The 13140-nt window shown below is 35.6% G+C and overlaps 2 protein-coding genes across 3 annotated transcripts; one reads left to right on the top strand and one right to left on the bottom strand.

Annotated features, from left to right (window-relative positions):
• Positions 1-643: 643 nt before the first annotated feature.
• LOC142505901 (nonsense-mediated mRNA decay factor SMG7-like) lies at positions 644-6571 on the top strand. Its single transcript, XM_075619044.1, is given in 10 exon segments — positions 644-783; positions 1680-1808; positions 2053-2220; positions 2223-2666; positions 2762-2884; positions 3273-3505; positions 3592-4224; positions 4226-5424; positions 5572-5697; positions 6119-6571. Coding segments are annotated over 7 exon segments (2844 nt in total). The 5' UTR covers positions 644-783; positions 1680-1736; the 3' UTR covers positions 5397-5424; positions 5572-5697; positions 6119-6571.
• A 539-nt stretch (positions 6572-7110) lies between these two features.
• On the bottom strand, positions 7111-10570 carry LOC142504818 (phosphatidylinositol 4-phosphate 5-kinase 5-like). 2 transcript variants are annotated; one of them, XM_075617635.1, is made up of 8 exons: positions 9239-10570; positions 8938-9105; positions 8703-8868; positions 8500-8616; positions 8237-8430; positions 7875-8002; positions 7673-7751; positions 7111-7584 (listed from the first exon to the last, which is right to left on the bottom strand). In XM_075617635.1, exons 1-8 carry the CDS (start codon positions 10408-10410, stop codon positions 7296-7298), a joined length of 2313 nt encoding a protein of 770 aa, XP_075473750.1. In that variant the 5' UTR covers positions 10411-10570; the 3' UTR covers positions 7111-7295. The 2 variants fall into 2 exon arrangements, with proteins under 2 accessions (XP_075473750.1, XP_075473749.1); XM_075617634.1 differs by having other exon boundaries at positions 7673-7784.
• Positions 10571-13140: the final 2570 nt, after the last annotated feature.

The following is a 13140-nucleotide window of genomic DNA, read 5'->3' on the forward strand; positions in this document are numbered from 1 at the left end:
TTCGGTATATTTAAAATTCGATAAATTCAATATTTTTTTGTTATGGTAATCTCGGTATACCGAAAATTCGGTATTTTTTCCCACCCCTAACATGACTTGTATTGGCATGTGCTATATTACACAATTTTCTTTGAAAGAAGTGTCAATTTGATGAATTTCAAATTGAACTAGATAATGAAGCTCAATTGTCTTCATAAGCACAAGTTTATGAAGGTGACGACTTTGATCAGTTATTTAATACTCAAAAACAACAACGAGCAAATGCTAATGCATGGAGGGATATCATAGCCAATGGAATGTAGAACGATATTGATCAAATTGTCAGTAATGATTAGATTTTTTTTTATAAAAAACTAATCATTATTTTGAGTGTTCTTTTAATAAAATTTTATTATGAACTTATGAAAATATTATTCATTAATATGTTGAATTGACATAAAGAATTGAAATTTTGATTTCAATAAATTGGATAGTTCATTTGGTGTTTTTCACAAATTAAATTGATTTAACTTTTAAGTAGGTAAAATTCATTTAAATTCATAAATAAAAAATAATTTAAAATTGAAAGAGATTATCTATATCCAATAATTATTTAAAAAAAATAATAAAAAATAAATCACAATTTTAAACCGCAAAATTCACATTGATAATCCCCGATTCCTAAAGTCTTTACTCATCAACTTTTGGTCTCTCTGCGTTCTCGTATATAAAAAGAGATTACTTGATATTCTGGGAACCAAGTGCAGTCGTGGAGGGACAGATCCGGTGCTGTTCTGCTTTAAGGTGAGTATCATCCGATTTTATGGTTTGATGTTTCACGTTTTTTTTCGCTGAAATTGATTTTGGCTTTTCTTTAAGCTGGCATAGTTTTTTTTTTGTTTTTTTTAACGCTTTGTTGTCATTTGTCCTGTTTACCAATTTATGCAGTTGATTGTTTGTTTAGGGTTTGAATTGTGATTTGGGGGTCAGTCATTTGATTGAATTTTCTTTAATTCGCGTCTTTTTTCTTTTTTCAGTTTTAAATTCACGTGTAGTTTAATGTATCTTTACATTTTTTGTATGTGTAAAGTCCCATTGGCTTTAGGGTTTGTGGCGTAGTTTGTAGGTCAATCGGTTCGGTAAATTTTCTGTTCCATTTGTGCTTGAATTTCTTTTTCTAATGAGTTGGGCTCGTATCTGAAATCTGAATAATTTTCTTGTTGAATAAGGATACCCGTGGCCTGTGTATTTTCTTCTTGTTGGTTGGGTGGTTGTTGGTTTTGAGGATGAGAGTCTGTTCAGTGGACCCTAATTTGCTATTTTGAATAGTAGTCTTGTTCTAGATAAAATTGAATTTGGCAGTCAAAAGGACCTTAATTTACTATTTTGAATAGTAGGCTTGTTCTAGAGAAAATTGAATTTGGCAGTCAAAAGAAGGGGTGCAAGTAGAAAGTCCGACGACTCATGGACTGATAATATGATGTTCTGGTCTTGTTAATAATGTCGGAAATACCATGGACTTTTAGAGTGGAACTTGAGCGGGAGGGTTGGCTACATTCTATCAGTGTACATTAGTACATTTAAAACATGTAGGATATCATGAAAATGCATCACGTTGTGTCGATACAGGTGCAGAATGACTGTTGAAAGTTTGGCATTATTATAGTCATCGCTTATTCCCTAAGGAAATCATACTGCAGGTTGTTTCTTGTGGATTAGATGTTGCATGTTTCTTCTGAAGTTGCAAGTTATAACGAATGATGACTATTCCGATGGATAATAACGAAGAAATTTCTTCAAGAGAGGTCGTTCAGCGTCTCTTCAACAAGGTATTCTCTTGTGTTACCTTAGAGTTGTATTTTGTGTTGGTTTTTCCTAGGTTTGAATATGTATGCATGGACCTATCATCCATGTTAAGTCTGAAATGATTAAAACTAGATTCTCTTTTCTTGAACATCGTTCAAAGGGTGGTATCTTTCTTTGTTCCATCTGATTGCATGGCTATTGAAACTTAGCTGTTGCTTCTGCCTCATTTATCCTTGGTCCTGTTACCTGAATTAATTTCGATTTTAGAATATTGAGCTAGATAAAAAGCGAAGGAAAGCAGCCCAAGCCAAAATCCCCTCTGACCCCAACACATGGCAACAAATGCGGGAAAACTATGAAGCAATTATTCTCGAGGATCATACTTTTTCTGAACAACATGACATAGAATATTCTCTGTGGCAATTACATTATAGGAGAGGATTGAGGAGCTAAGGGCACTCTTCAATGCAGCTCTAGCTTCAGCAAGATCAACCACATCCCCAAATGGGAAAGTTCAAGTTCGTGTTGGACCTGATCGGCTTACAAAGATCCGTACCCAGGTTAAGACATTTCTCTCTGAGGCAACTGGATTTTATCATGATTTGATGTTGAAGATAAGATCGAAATATGGTCTGCCATTGGGATATTTTTCCGATGGTCTGGATAATCAGATGACTTCGTCAAAAGATGGAAATAAATTTTCCGAGGTTAAAAGAGGTTTGATTTCATGTCATCGTTGTTTGATTTATCTCGGGGACCTTGCTCGGTACAAAGGATTATATGGGGAAGGGGATTCTAAGGATCGGGATTTCGCTGCTGCATCTAGTTATTATAAGCAAGCTTCTTCACTCTGGCCTTCAAGTGGTAATACACAACATCAGGTGGATTCCTGTTAACGTTTCTGTCGATTTGGAGAAATTTCTTTAAATATCATTTATTATTTATGTAGGTTAACATTGTTTGTTTTGCTTTTCAGCTTGCTATACTAGCTGGATATGCGAATGATGAATTGTTGTCTATATATTGCTATTTTCGAAGTCTTGCTACTGATAATCCTTTTGTTACTGCAAGAGACAACTTGATCATCGCATTTGAGAAGGTAAAATCCTGTGCTACAAACAAATTTACTCTATTAACCACAAGTTATTCTATTCATCCTGGTTTTGCTCTAGTCCACCGACATGCATGCTAGATGCTAGTTCGCATGTTATGCATCTTTCTGTGAATACCAAGTGGCGTTTCATATGTGTTCCTTTGTCCCCCATTTAGATTATTTGGGGCCATAAGCAATGTAACACAACTTGTTTTTCAAAATTGGCTATAGCTTACGTTCTATTATTATTGAAAGCATATGCGTTGTTTGTAGTTTGTGTACTTTGATTAATTGGATTTCTGACAAAGACAATGAGAACAGATTCAGTAGCTGATGTCTTCTGATTTTGATATCATCGGAATATTTTACGATCTCTTTTCCTGTTATTTTACAGAATCGTCAGATTTATAACCAACTACTTGAGAATTCTAAAGCTACTTTGGAGAAGACAGCACCTTCAAAGATGCCAGGGAAAGGAAGAGGTAAAGGGGAGACAAGGCCAAATTTTAAAGATAATTTGGCAGCGACTAGTTCAGTTAAGGAGAGATCGTCAAATAACTTTGAACTTTTCAAAGCCTTCGTCACAAGATTTATTAGACTGAACGGAATTCTCTTTACGCGCACAAGGTTTGCTAAGAATGCTTAGAAAATAAGGCCATTTTTAATGCAAAAATAATTATTTGCGGCTCTTTTTTTTTTGTCTGTGGTTCCAGCTTGGAAACTTTTTCTGAAGTGTTCTCGGTGGTCAAGAATGATTTATTAGAACTCCTTTCTTCTGGCCCAAATGAGGAGTTCAGCTTTGGTGCAGATGTGACTGAGTGTATTCTTATAATTGTCAGGCTGGTCGTCATTATCATATTTTCTGTGCACAATTTGAATAAGGAAAATGAAAACCAATCATATGCTGATATCCTACAGCGTTCAGTCTTGCTTCAGAATGCTTATACTGCTACTTTTGAATTTATGGGCTGCATACTTGAAAGGTGTCACCAGTTAAATGATCCCTCGTCAAGCTATTTATTGCCTGGGATCATGGTTTTTGTGGAGTGGTTGGCCAGTCATCAGGATGTTACCTTTTCCCGTGAACCGGAGGAGACACAAGTGACTGCAAGGTCGTTTTTCTGGAACAAATGTATTTCCTTGTTAAACAAGCTCTTATCGAGTGAAGATATGTTTGTGAATGAAGGTAAAGATGAAACATGTTTTTCTAATATGAGCAAGTATGATGAGAATGAAACTACAAATCGGTTTGCATTGCCCGAGGACTTTGAATTGAAGGGATTTCTTCCTCTTATTCCTGCCCAGACCATCCTTGATTTTTCAAGGAAAAATTCTGTTGGTGGTGATGGAGAAGGGTCTTGCTGGTGCAGTCCGGATTGGCCATGAAGAATTCTATTTTGACATGAAATTGAAGAAATTTGTGATTGGTGTTGAATCTCGGATTTCTGATGATTATTTACTTCAAATGCCGATCGAATCAGATTTAAATGGTAACACTTTAGACATTTCACCGGAGGGCCAAATGGCTCTCAGTGCTGTGGCAAAGCTGGATGATAGCATAGAAGATGATGATGATGAGGAGGAGGTGATTGTTTTTAAGCCTTCCACCATGGAGAAGAAACTGGATGAATTCTCTTCAAAATTTACTTCTTCAGATGGTCTTGCTCCTGTTGGTGCGGCTGGAATTATTGATTTTATGAATGGAAATGTGTCCTCATATGTTGATTATGATAGTTTTCTGTTGCAGAATGCAATAAGTACGAGAATGAAACCTTCTACAACCTTTCCTAGTGGTACTTCCCAGTATCTTCCGCCGGTCCAGCCCAGCACAAAGTGGCCTGTAGCACAAGAACAAATGGTGAATGGATTGGCTCACTTGCATTTGATCGAAAATGAACCTTCTTGGAATTCTGAGCTGGAAGGTCAGTTTAGGGTTTCTCAACCGCATCTTTCACAAGCTGCTTTCCCGTCAAAGCTTGGCTCCATTTTTTCCTCTGAAATAGATACCAACAGCATGATAGTGAAACAACCTCCAATTACTTCAGCAGTACAAAAGAAAAATTCAGTGAGTAGGCCTGTCAGACATCTTGGTCCACCTCCTGGTTTTGGTTCTGCCCCTTCAAAAGTCGTGGATGAGTCATTTATAATGGCTGTGAGAAATGAAAGTCCTCCAATCACACAAATGGATGATTATAGCTGGTTGGATGGTTATCAGTTGCCATTATCAAATCATAAAGCTGGAGTTAGCAATTCCATTAATCAAGTGGGACCTACAGTCCAGTCTGTGGGAAAGAACAGTACAATGGGGATAGCTAACTTCCCTTTCCCTGGGAAGCAGTGTTCGGCGATGCAACCGCAGCATGAGAACCCGAATGGGCGTCTGGGTTATCAAGTTTCAGAAACTTTGAAGGCTTTTGCTGAGCAGCAGCAACAACAATTTCAGAAAGGAAGTCAAGAAGGAAGGCCTTCACAGCCGTATCAAGGACAGACTTTCTGGGATGGTCGCTTCTTTGTGTGAGATGATTGTGCAAACATAGACGATAAAGGTGATTTATTCTGTTCTTTGTCAATATATGTTTACACGGTTAATTTTCTCTTTTTCTTCTTTTTTACACTTACTATATAGTTTTTACTAATGTAATGCTATCATTTAGGGAAGTTTTTTTATTGTTATTAATTAAGGTTGCCACCAGTTTGCTTGCAGCGAACGTTCATTGCTTGGTGAAATTATTTCATCCGCCGCCTTTGCAAACTGGCCAGTGTTAGTTCTTCTGAGAGCATGGCTGATCTTAGAGAGGCAGCCACCTGCTGTTGAACAGGTTTTTCCACTTATCTATGTGTGAGTGTGTCCGTCTCTGGAGAGTGCTAGTATGGGTTTTTGAATATTTAAAGAAGGAAACCAGTTGATAAGATTATACATGGAGACTCTCACTTTGTTGAATATCTTATTGTGCCGTTGAAAATATGAACGTGAATCTAAAGATTTTTGGATTGATGCAAGGATCAAACTGACATTTATATATGAACTTATATAAAGATGCTAGTTGTTGAGGATCAGGGAACCCACATGTATGCAGTGTATACCACTATACCCTTATTACTTCTGTTGGGTCAATTATACTTTATTGCTTTTGTCTCTAGTTGCTCTTTAAGCTTTACCATCTTCCTTCAGCATTTGTTTCTGCTGCCTTCTTTTTCAGATTTTACATTTATGGTTCTCTAAAAATATATGTTTTTCAGTGTATATGCAGCTTGTGTCCATCTCCAGGTCGGTTGAGCGGAACTTCTGGTGTCAAACGGTGAAGTTATTGGTAAACTTGATTGTCTTGTCTTGTTGGATAAGTTCAGGGTAAGCAAGCCTCCAAGGATATCAAATTTCGCAACGAACAATCGTGGGTGTTTGGATGGAATTAAGAGAATTGTGCTATTAATTGCATTTTAGTTGGTGAAGATTCTTGATAATGAAGACCTCGTACTTAACTTGCGCTTCGTGCTTTGCAGTGGGAAACCTCAAGTTCTCTGATGACTTCTTAGCTGTCTGTTATCTGCCTGCCTTGAAATTCTATGTTCAAATATTCTATGTTAACGGGAGTATTTCGTGGGTGTCGTATTTGAATTAATATATTCCATGGATGCTAGATTTGAATAAGTATGCGCTATATAAACGTCAACGGTACTCCGACTTTCATAGTTTCTTCTTCCCGCACGTATGTTGATTGTTTACTGCAAAGACATTGCAGTGATTTGTGTTTTGTTATTAGAATTTGCACGGGTGTTTCTTAGAAATGGGGTTTCATTTAGTCTTTTGAATTTGCGTTGTCCTACATCTTTAATCCAAAGCGTTGCAAAAAATTATAACCAATTGAATTGAATTGGCAATTTTATGGAATCTTCTTGTGTGTTGGTTTACTCTAGAATTGAATTAAGCTAATGTTCGTGTAAAAGAGTTTGAAGTAGATTTGAGTTGCACCTCCCGGAAAAATGAGGAGATTTGTGTTGCGCTGTGGAATGTCAATCGTATTCTAATGCCATGGGTTGAGTTTTTGCTTTACGGTGATGAGTATAGTATTTTGATGTGAGCATGGTTCTAGCAAGAGTTCGAATTTTAAAGATTATGCACAAAGCCATCATGGAATAATCATATTGTGATTTGCATTTTTTTAGTTTTTGGTGGTAAAACAGGTTTCAAATCTGATAACAGAATATCATCGGAGTAAAAATTTAAAAATCCTAGAATATGGCCCTTCAAACTCACTGTGGAAGTTCTTTTACACACGAATAACTTCTTTGGCTGCTGTGTTTCCTATGCCTTACCTAGCTCAAACCAGGTTAAAAAATATACACAAAGAACAAATAAAAACGAAACAATATATGCATAAACAATGAAAAGATTTCACAAGATGGGATCGATTATCTTTCACGTGTCTTCAGCAAAAACTTTAAAAATATAATCACGAAAACGCCTTGAGTACTGTCTCGGATCAACAGCTGATATTGAGTTGGGGTCGTATTGGATGGACTTATAAGCATGCTCAAGTTTCTTGGTAATATCGTAATCTTGAAGAATGTCTATGATCCCAAAGAACATTATTACATCATAGTATTCTCCAGTTGGTTCTCCTACCAGCTGAACTTCTCCGTCGTTCCTTCTTTCAGTTCTTTCCACTCTTGCAGGCATGTTAATTCCTAATTTTATGCTAGCCCACCTGGGAGAAAAAAGTTTCTTTTAAGATACCGGCGTTTGAAACTAATAATATGGTAATGAAAATGGAAAGTGCTGTCAAAATTTGTTACCGTTCAGGGTCTAGAAGCAACTGATCTACATCTGCTCTAGATAAACGTGGAACTGATTCGGTTTCCGAACCTCCGTTATCTGCATCAGAGGAGAAATTTTGATTTCTTGGTTCTGAAACGTTAGATATCGAAGTCAACTGTGAATAATCAAGAGGAAAAAGAATATTGCCATGGAAATATCACAGACAAGTTTAGTAATTACCGACAGGTGTTCTTGCACCAGGAGGAGTATGATCATCATTTGATGCTTCTATGAAATGAAGACCAACTAGGAGGCTATAGTCCATAATTCTCTCCTGTTCAAGAAACTCGCAGTCCTTGTCAGCTTGCCTGCAGGGGAAAAAATAGTTTCACTTTCTTGAATATAATGAAAATTATAGGTCTTGCTGTGTTCTTTTATGCTAAAAGTTGTAGTTAATGGCCACATTTTCATAGACACTTGTTTACTTTACCTTCTTCCAAAATAAGAAGAGCAAAGAGAAGGGCTCGTCTCGACCTTTTCTAACATAAGCTAGATGACAGCACAAAGAATTGGAACTGAAATGGCTTAAATAGGGGTTCTACCTTCGAAATTCTTGGAACCATGTCTTTTGGAGACGGAAGATGAAGTTGAGATCAAGATCCTTGAGTGTTGTAGTTGCATCAATTTCTGATTCTGGTTTATCAGTCAATCTCCCAAAAGTCGAGCCTTTCAAGTCATATCTTCTATGGATCATATATTCGGAACAGAAGAGATTTCCCATGATGATGAACCGTACCTAAACCATAAATCATGTTAGATCTTTCAAGATATATTAAAAAACCTAACGTGATGTTTTCAATCTTACCTTCTTCTGTGCAGGTCCATTCAACTTGACACAGTGCAGGCCAAAATATTTTGTCACTAAGGTGTTCTCAAATGCTCGAACATGATTGTAATACGCATTTAACATTCTCAGAAGAACCTGAAACATATGATATATGCACAAATAAGAACACAGTTTTTGTGCTGGATTGGATTATACTTCAGGAAAACAAATACAAGTCTCACTTTTACTTCAGCCTTTTTCATCGTCTTGATCATGTAGCGATCATCATTTGTTAAGTAAAAGAAGCTGCCGCTTTTTCCCGGAGAGGAAAGTTCTCGTAGTGCATCGTCCCCACATATTGATAACATGTAATCTGCTGCATCCACCTTGAACAACATCCTCAAAGTCCTGCATGAGTTTAACATTCTATGGTTAGAATCCAAATTTGCTAATCTTAGCTTTAAATTGTGTATTTACCTGAACACTTTTGGGCAATAATCCTTCCATCGAAACTCGCAGGACTGGTGCGGGGGAGTAATCTTGGAACCTTCCGAAGGAAACTTTGTCCAATATTTTTCCTTTGGGTCAAAAGCAGACGGCTTCAAATCCAAAGATGGAGGTGGTCCAGGTCTTCCAACCGAATGCCTGCACATCACCATTGATAAAGAGAATCATTGTATATTTCAAGAAGAAATGTCGAGAACAATGACTATAAGCCGAGGCAGGTCTAACCGGGGCGAGTTATTTTCCGAATCAGCCCCTGGATATTGTTAATTACCTAATTCCTAGCTGCAGATTAAGCATAAGCTCATAATTCCTATGCCCTTTACATATTGTCTCCCCTTGTCTCTTCACCACTTTTGGTATCCGGAGTGGACTGCCTCGAGTACTCATACCCTCAACGGGTAAACCTGAGAATGTGTCATCACTGTCATGTCCCGCCATTGCACCCCTGTCAAGAACACCGGCACTGCAATGATGAGGTGAGGCTCCATCCGACAAACGCATCCTACTCATATCCTTATCTACACCTGCATCTATTCTACCATCAACAGACATCCTTCTCGACCTAACACTCGATTCCGCACCCTTAGAAGAGCTCCAAACTGCGAGCTTCTTTTGCGATGGCCATATAGGGACCTTTTCTGCGGGACAAACCGTACAATCCTTCAAATCATTATTGAATACTTCTTGAGGATCCCATTCAAGATTTCCCACCACCACTGATCCCGAGGGATAGTAAGTCCCATTCTGTTCTTTTGCATCCTTGCTCCAATATCCTGTATAAAAACTTCCGTCTGGCCATCTAAACGTCCCGTTTCCTTTCGGAAATCCATCCTCCCAGTTCCCTTCGTACAAATTCTCATTAGTCCAATAAATTGTCCCCTTCCCACTGATCTTCCCATTTTTCCATTCTCCAACATAAAAAGTCCCACTCTTCCATTGATATTTACCATCTCCTTCTTGCGCACCACGGCTCCATTCGCCTTCATAACTGTCACCATTAGCATAATCCTTCAAGCCAAAACCATGCTTCAGATTCATCACCCACGAACCCCTGTACATTCCCCCATTGGCCCCCGTGTACGTCCCTTCTCCATCCATAAAACCACTCTTGAAATTTCCTTCGTATGACGCGCCAGATGGCCAACTAAACGTGCCTTTTCCCATTGATTTTCCTCGAAACCATTCTCCCACATACATACATCCATCCGTCCACCAGTATTTCCCATTTCCATGTGGGAAATTATCGGCCCAATAACCATTGTAATAGTCGCCATTCGGTAGAAATCTTTCTGCATGATACACTTCTCCACTTGCATGCCCGTCTTCTTCATCCTCATTTTCTTCCTCAACATTATCTACTGCATAAGACGTGCCAAATATCGTGTTGGCACGTTTCTTGGCTGCAGCCTGAGTTTTACGCACTGTCGCCTCCCACGCCTTCATGGCTAGGCTAATAATCTCTCAAAATGACAGAAAATTTTCATTAATTTGAATAAAACAAAACCAAGATCATATAAGTTTTATTGAAATATAATCTTCATCCTAGTTGAAGAATCTGTCATGCAAGCCAAGGACAGAAACACTAAGATTGGCAAACAACAAATCTTTCATTCTCTTTCATTACATCTCCTTTCTTTCTCCTCCCTTTGTGGAGAGAAAATGGAAAATTGAGGCAAATAATCTAAGCCAAACAAAAAAAAAAGGGAAAAAAAAATATTATCGACCTTACATATTACATTATATATATATATACACACATACATGTCCCCTTTTCTTGCTACATTTGCATCAGTTTTTAATGTAATGGTGATTATTATTATTATTATTATTTTTTTAAAAAAACCCTTTGATCGTTTTTTTATTTGGACATATGTCAAAATATTTAACTGATCAAAATGACATAAAATCTCACTGTACTATGTTTAGACATCGATTTTTCTCCGACAGCCAGTACTTACATAAAATATTTCCACATTATCTTAAGAATAAAACTTGTTCATCATACGTTAACATCGCTTAAGACATGAAGGCTACCTCGCAATATTTGGCAATTTAATGGAATTTGGGGTCTAAAATACACACACACACACACACACACGCACACACATATATATATATAATTTTACAAATGAGATATACAGAGATCAACAACTCATTTCTTTTCATTATTTTTCTTAAAGAAGTTTCTATTGCAAAATATCTCAATTTGTGCTCATATATATTTATAATTATTTCTTCAAATGCAAATCTGTATAATATTATAATTTGTCTATCTAGTTTTGTGTGCTAATTATATAGATTTACAACATCACTTCATTCTTTGTCCTCAAACTGAACAATCAACATATATAATTCTCAATTTCACCTAAAAATCAAACGCTAAAATTAGAGCTTAGGGATGCAGAGCGAGATGAATCATAACTAGTCCATGTGTTATTCCCATATTTTTTCTAATATATTATTATTATTATTATTATTATTATTATTATTATTATTACTATTTTCGTTTTAGTTTCGAATCATTGTACTTACTGATGTATACCCACCCGACCAAGAAATACAAATATGATATAAACTTTTGTTAAGTTGTAGGGAAAAAAATAGTAATTTAGGAAAGAAAAAAAGTAGTGCCTAATTACTTGTCATATTTCTTGAAATGGTCAGCAAAAAATATCCTACAAAAATTATGACGTTGAGTGGCCTACTAACAACTAGAAGATGTTCACATAAATATCTTACTACGTCCATTATTACATCATATATATAAAAATAAAAAGCATGTTTCTTGTGAGACGGTCTCACGAATCTTTATCTGTGAGACGGGTCAACCCTACCGATATTCAAAATAAAAAGTAATACTCTTAGCATAGAAAGTAATACTATTTCATGGATGACCCAAATAAGATATCCGTCTCATAAAATACGGAGCGTGAGACCGTCTCACACAAGTTTTTGCCAAAAATAAATCACGTGTTGATATAATCATCAACGTCGTTAAGATATTGTTCATGTGAACATCTTCTGAAACTCATGGTTGTCCACTTTGACTTACTGATGAGAAGGATAAACTTTATATTTCTAATTTACATCGTTTCTTCTTTCTATCATTTTGAATTTAAAAATCAATTCATTAAAAATTTTAAAAATTGATAATGTTCGTTTTAAATATTTTTAGAAACACTTTTTCGTTCTCAAATTTTTTCCCTAAAAACCACACACATTATATATGCAGATATCCGCTAGTGTGTATATGAGAAATATTGTTTAGCTACAAGGTTGAGGAAAACAAATCCATAACATAAATCCCTAAAATAATAAAACTTGAACTTGGAATTTACAAAAGAAAATAATGGAAAATTTAAATTAAAATATTTTTTGAACATGAAACTATGATATATTTTAAGTACATGGGGAGATTTTTATGTATATTATTCTACATTAAATATAAATTAGGCAAAAACTTGTGTGAGACAGTCTCACGGGTCGTATTTTGTGAGACAAATATCTTATTTGAGTCATCCATGAAAAAATATTACTTTTTATGCTAAGAGTATTACTTTTATTGTGAATATCGGTAGGGTTGACTCGTCTCAAAAATAAAGATTCGTGAGACCATATCACAAGAGACATACTCTATAAATTATATATAACAGATTTTAAAATTAAAATTGTAGAATTATATGAATAAATATTAACTTATGTAGACTTTTAATTAATAAAAACCACAAATAGACATTATAAACAATATGCAAGAAATTACAATTTGATTATTAAGTAAAAGAAATTCAACAATACACATCCTTAAATTGAAAAAAAAAATTTATAATTTTTAATAAAGTAGAGCAAAAAAATTTCAAATAGGACCAACTATATTTGGGTGAATATCTATTTCTAAAAATAATAAAATTTGAACCCAAATAAGGGATTGTTTTCATTTATTATTTATACCTTCTAAAATAACATTTTTTAAAAAAGTAAATAACACTTTTAGTACTCATCACATGGACCCAAAATATCACAAAGTTTACACATTTTATTTATTTCAAATTTACTAAAATAATTTGCATATTAATATAATTTTTCACGTAATGAATTTGTATACTTTGGACAAATATTTGATTATTGTTGTCATTTATTATAGTAATTAACTTATATATTTCTAATTCCAAATAT

This window comes from Primulina tabacum, chromosome 10 (assembly GCF_025594145.1).
Source record: "Primulina tabacum isolate GXHZ01 chromosome 10, ASM2559414v2, whole genome shotgun sequence".
Classification (NCBI taxonomy): domain Eukaryota; kingdom Viridiplantae; phylum Streptophyta; class Magnoliopsida; order Lamiales; family Gesneriaceae; genus Primulina; species Primulina tabacum.

Coding starts and splice junctions, on each gene's coding strand:
- LOC142504818 (XM_075617634.1), bottom strand. CDS start 10,410: ATGAAGGCGTGGGAGGCGACAGTGCGTAAAACTCAGGCTGCAGCCAAG. Junction 8,003..8,236: donor TGGTTCCAAGAATTTCGAAG/GTAGAACCCCTA, acceptor TTTCCCCTGCAG/GCAAGCTGACAAGGACTGCG. Junction 7,585..7,672: donor TTGCTTCTAGACCCTGAACG/GTAACAAATTTT, acceptor TTTTTCTCCCAG/GTGGGCTAGCATAAAATTAG.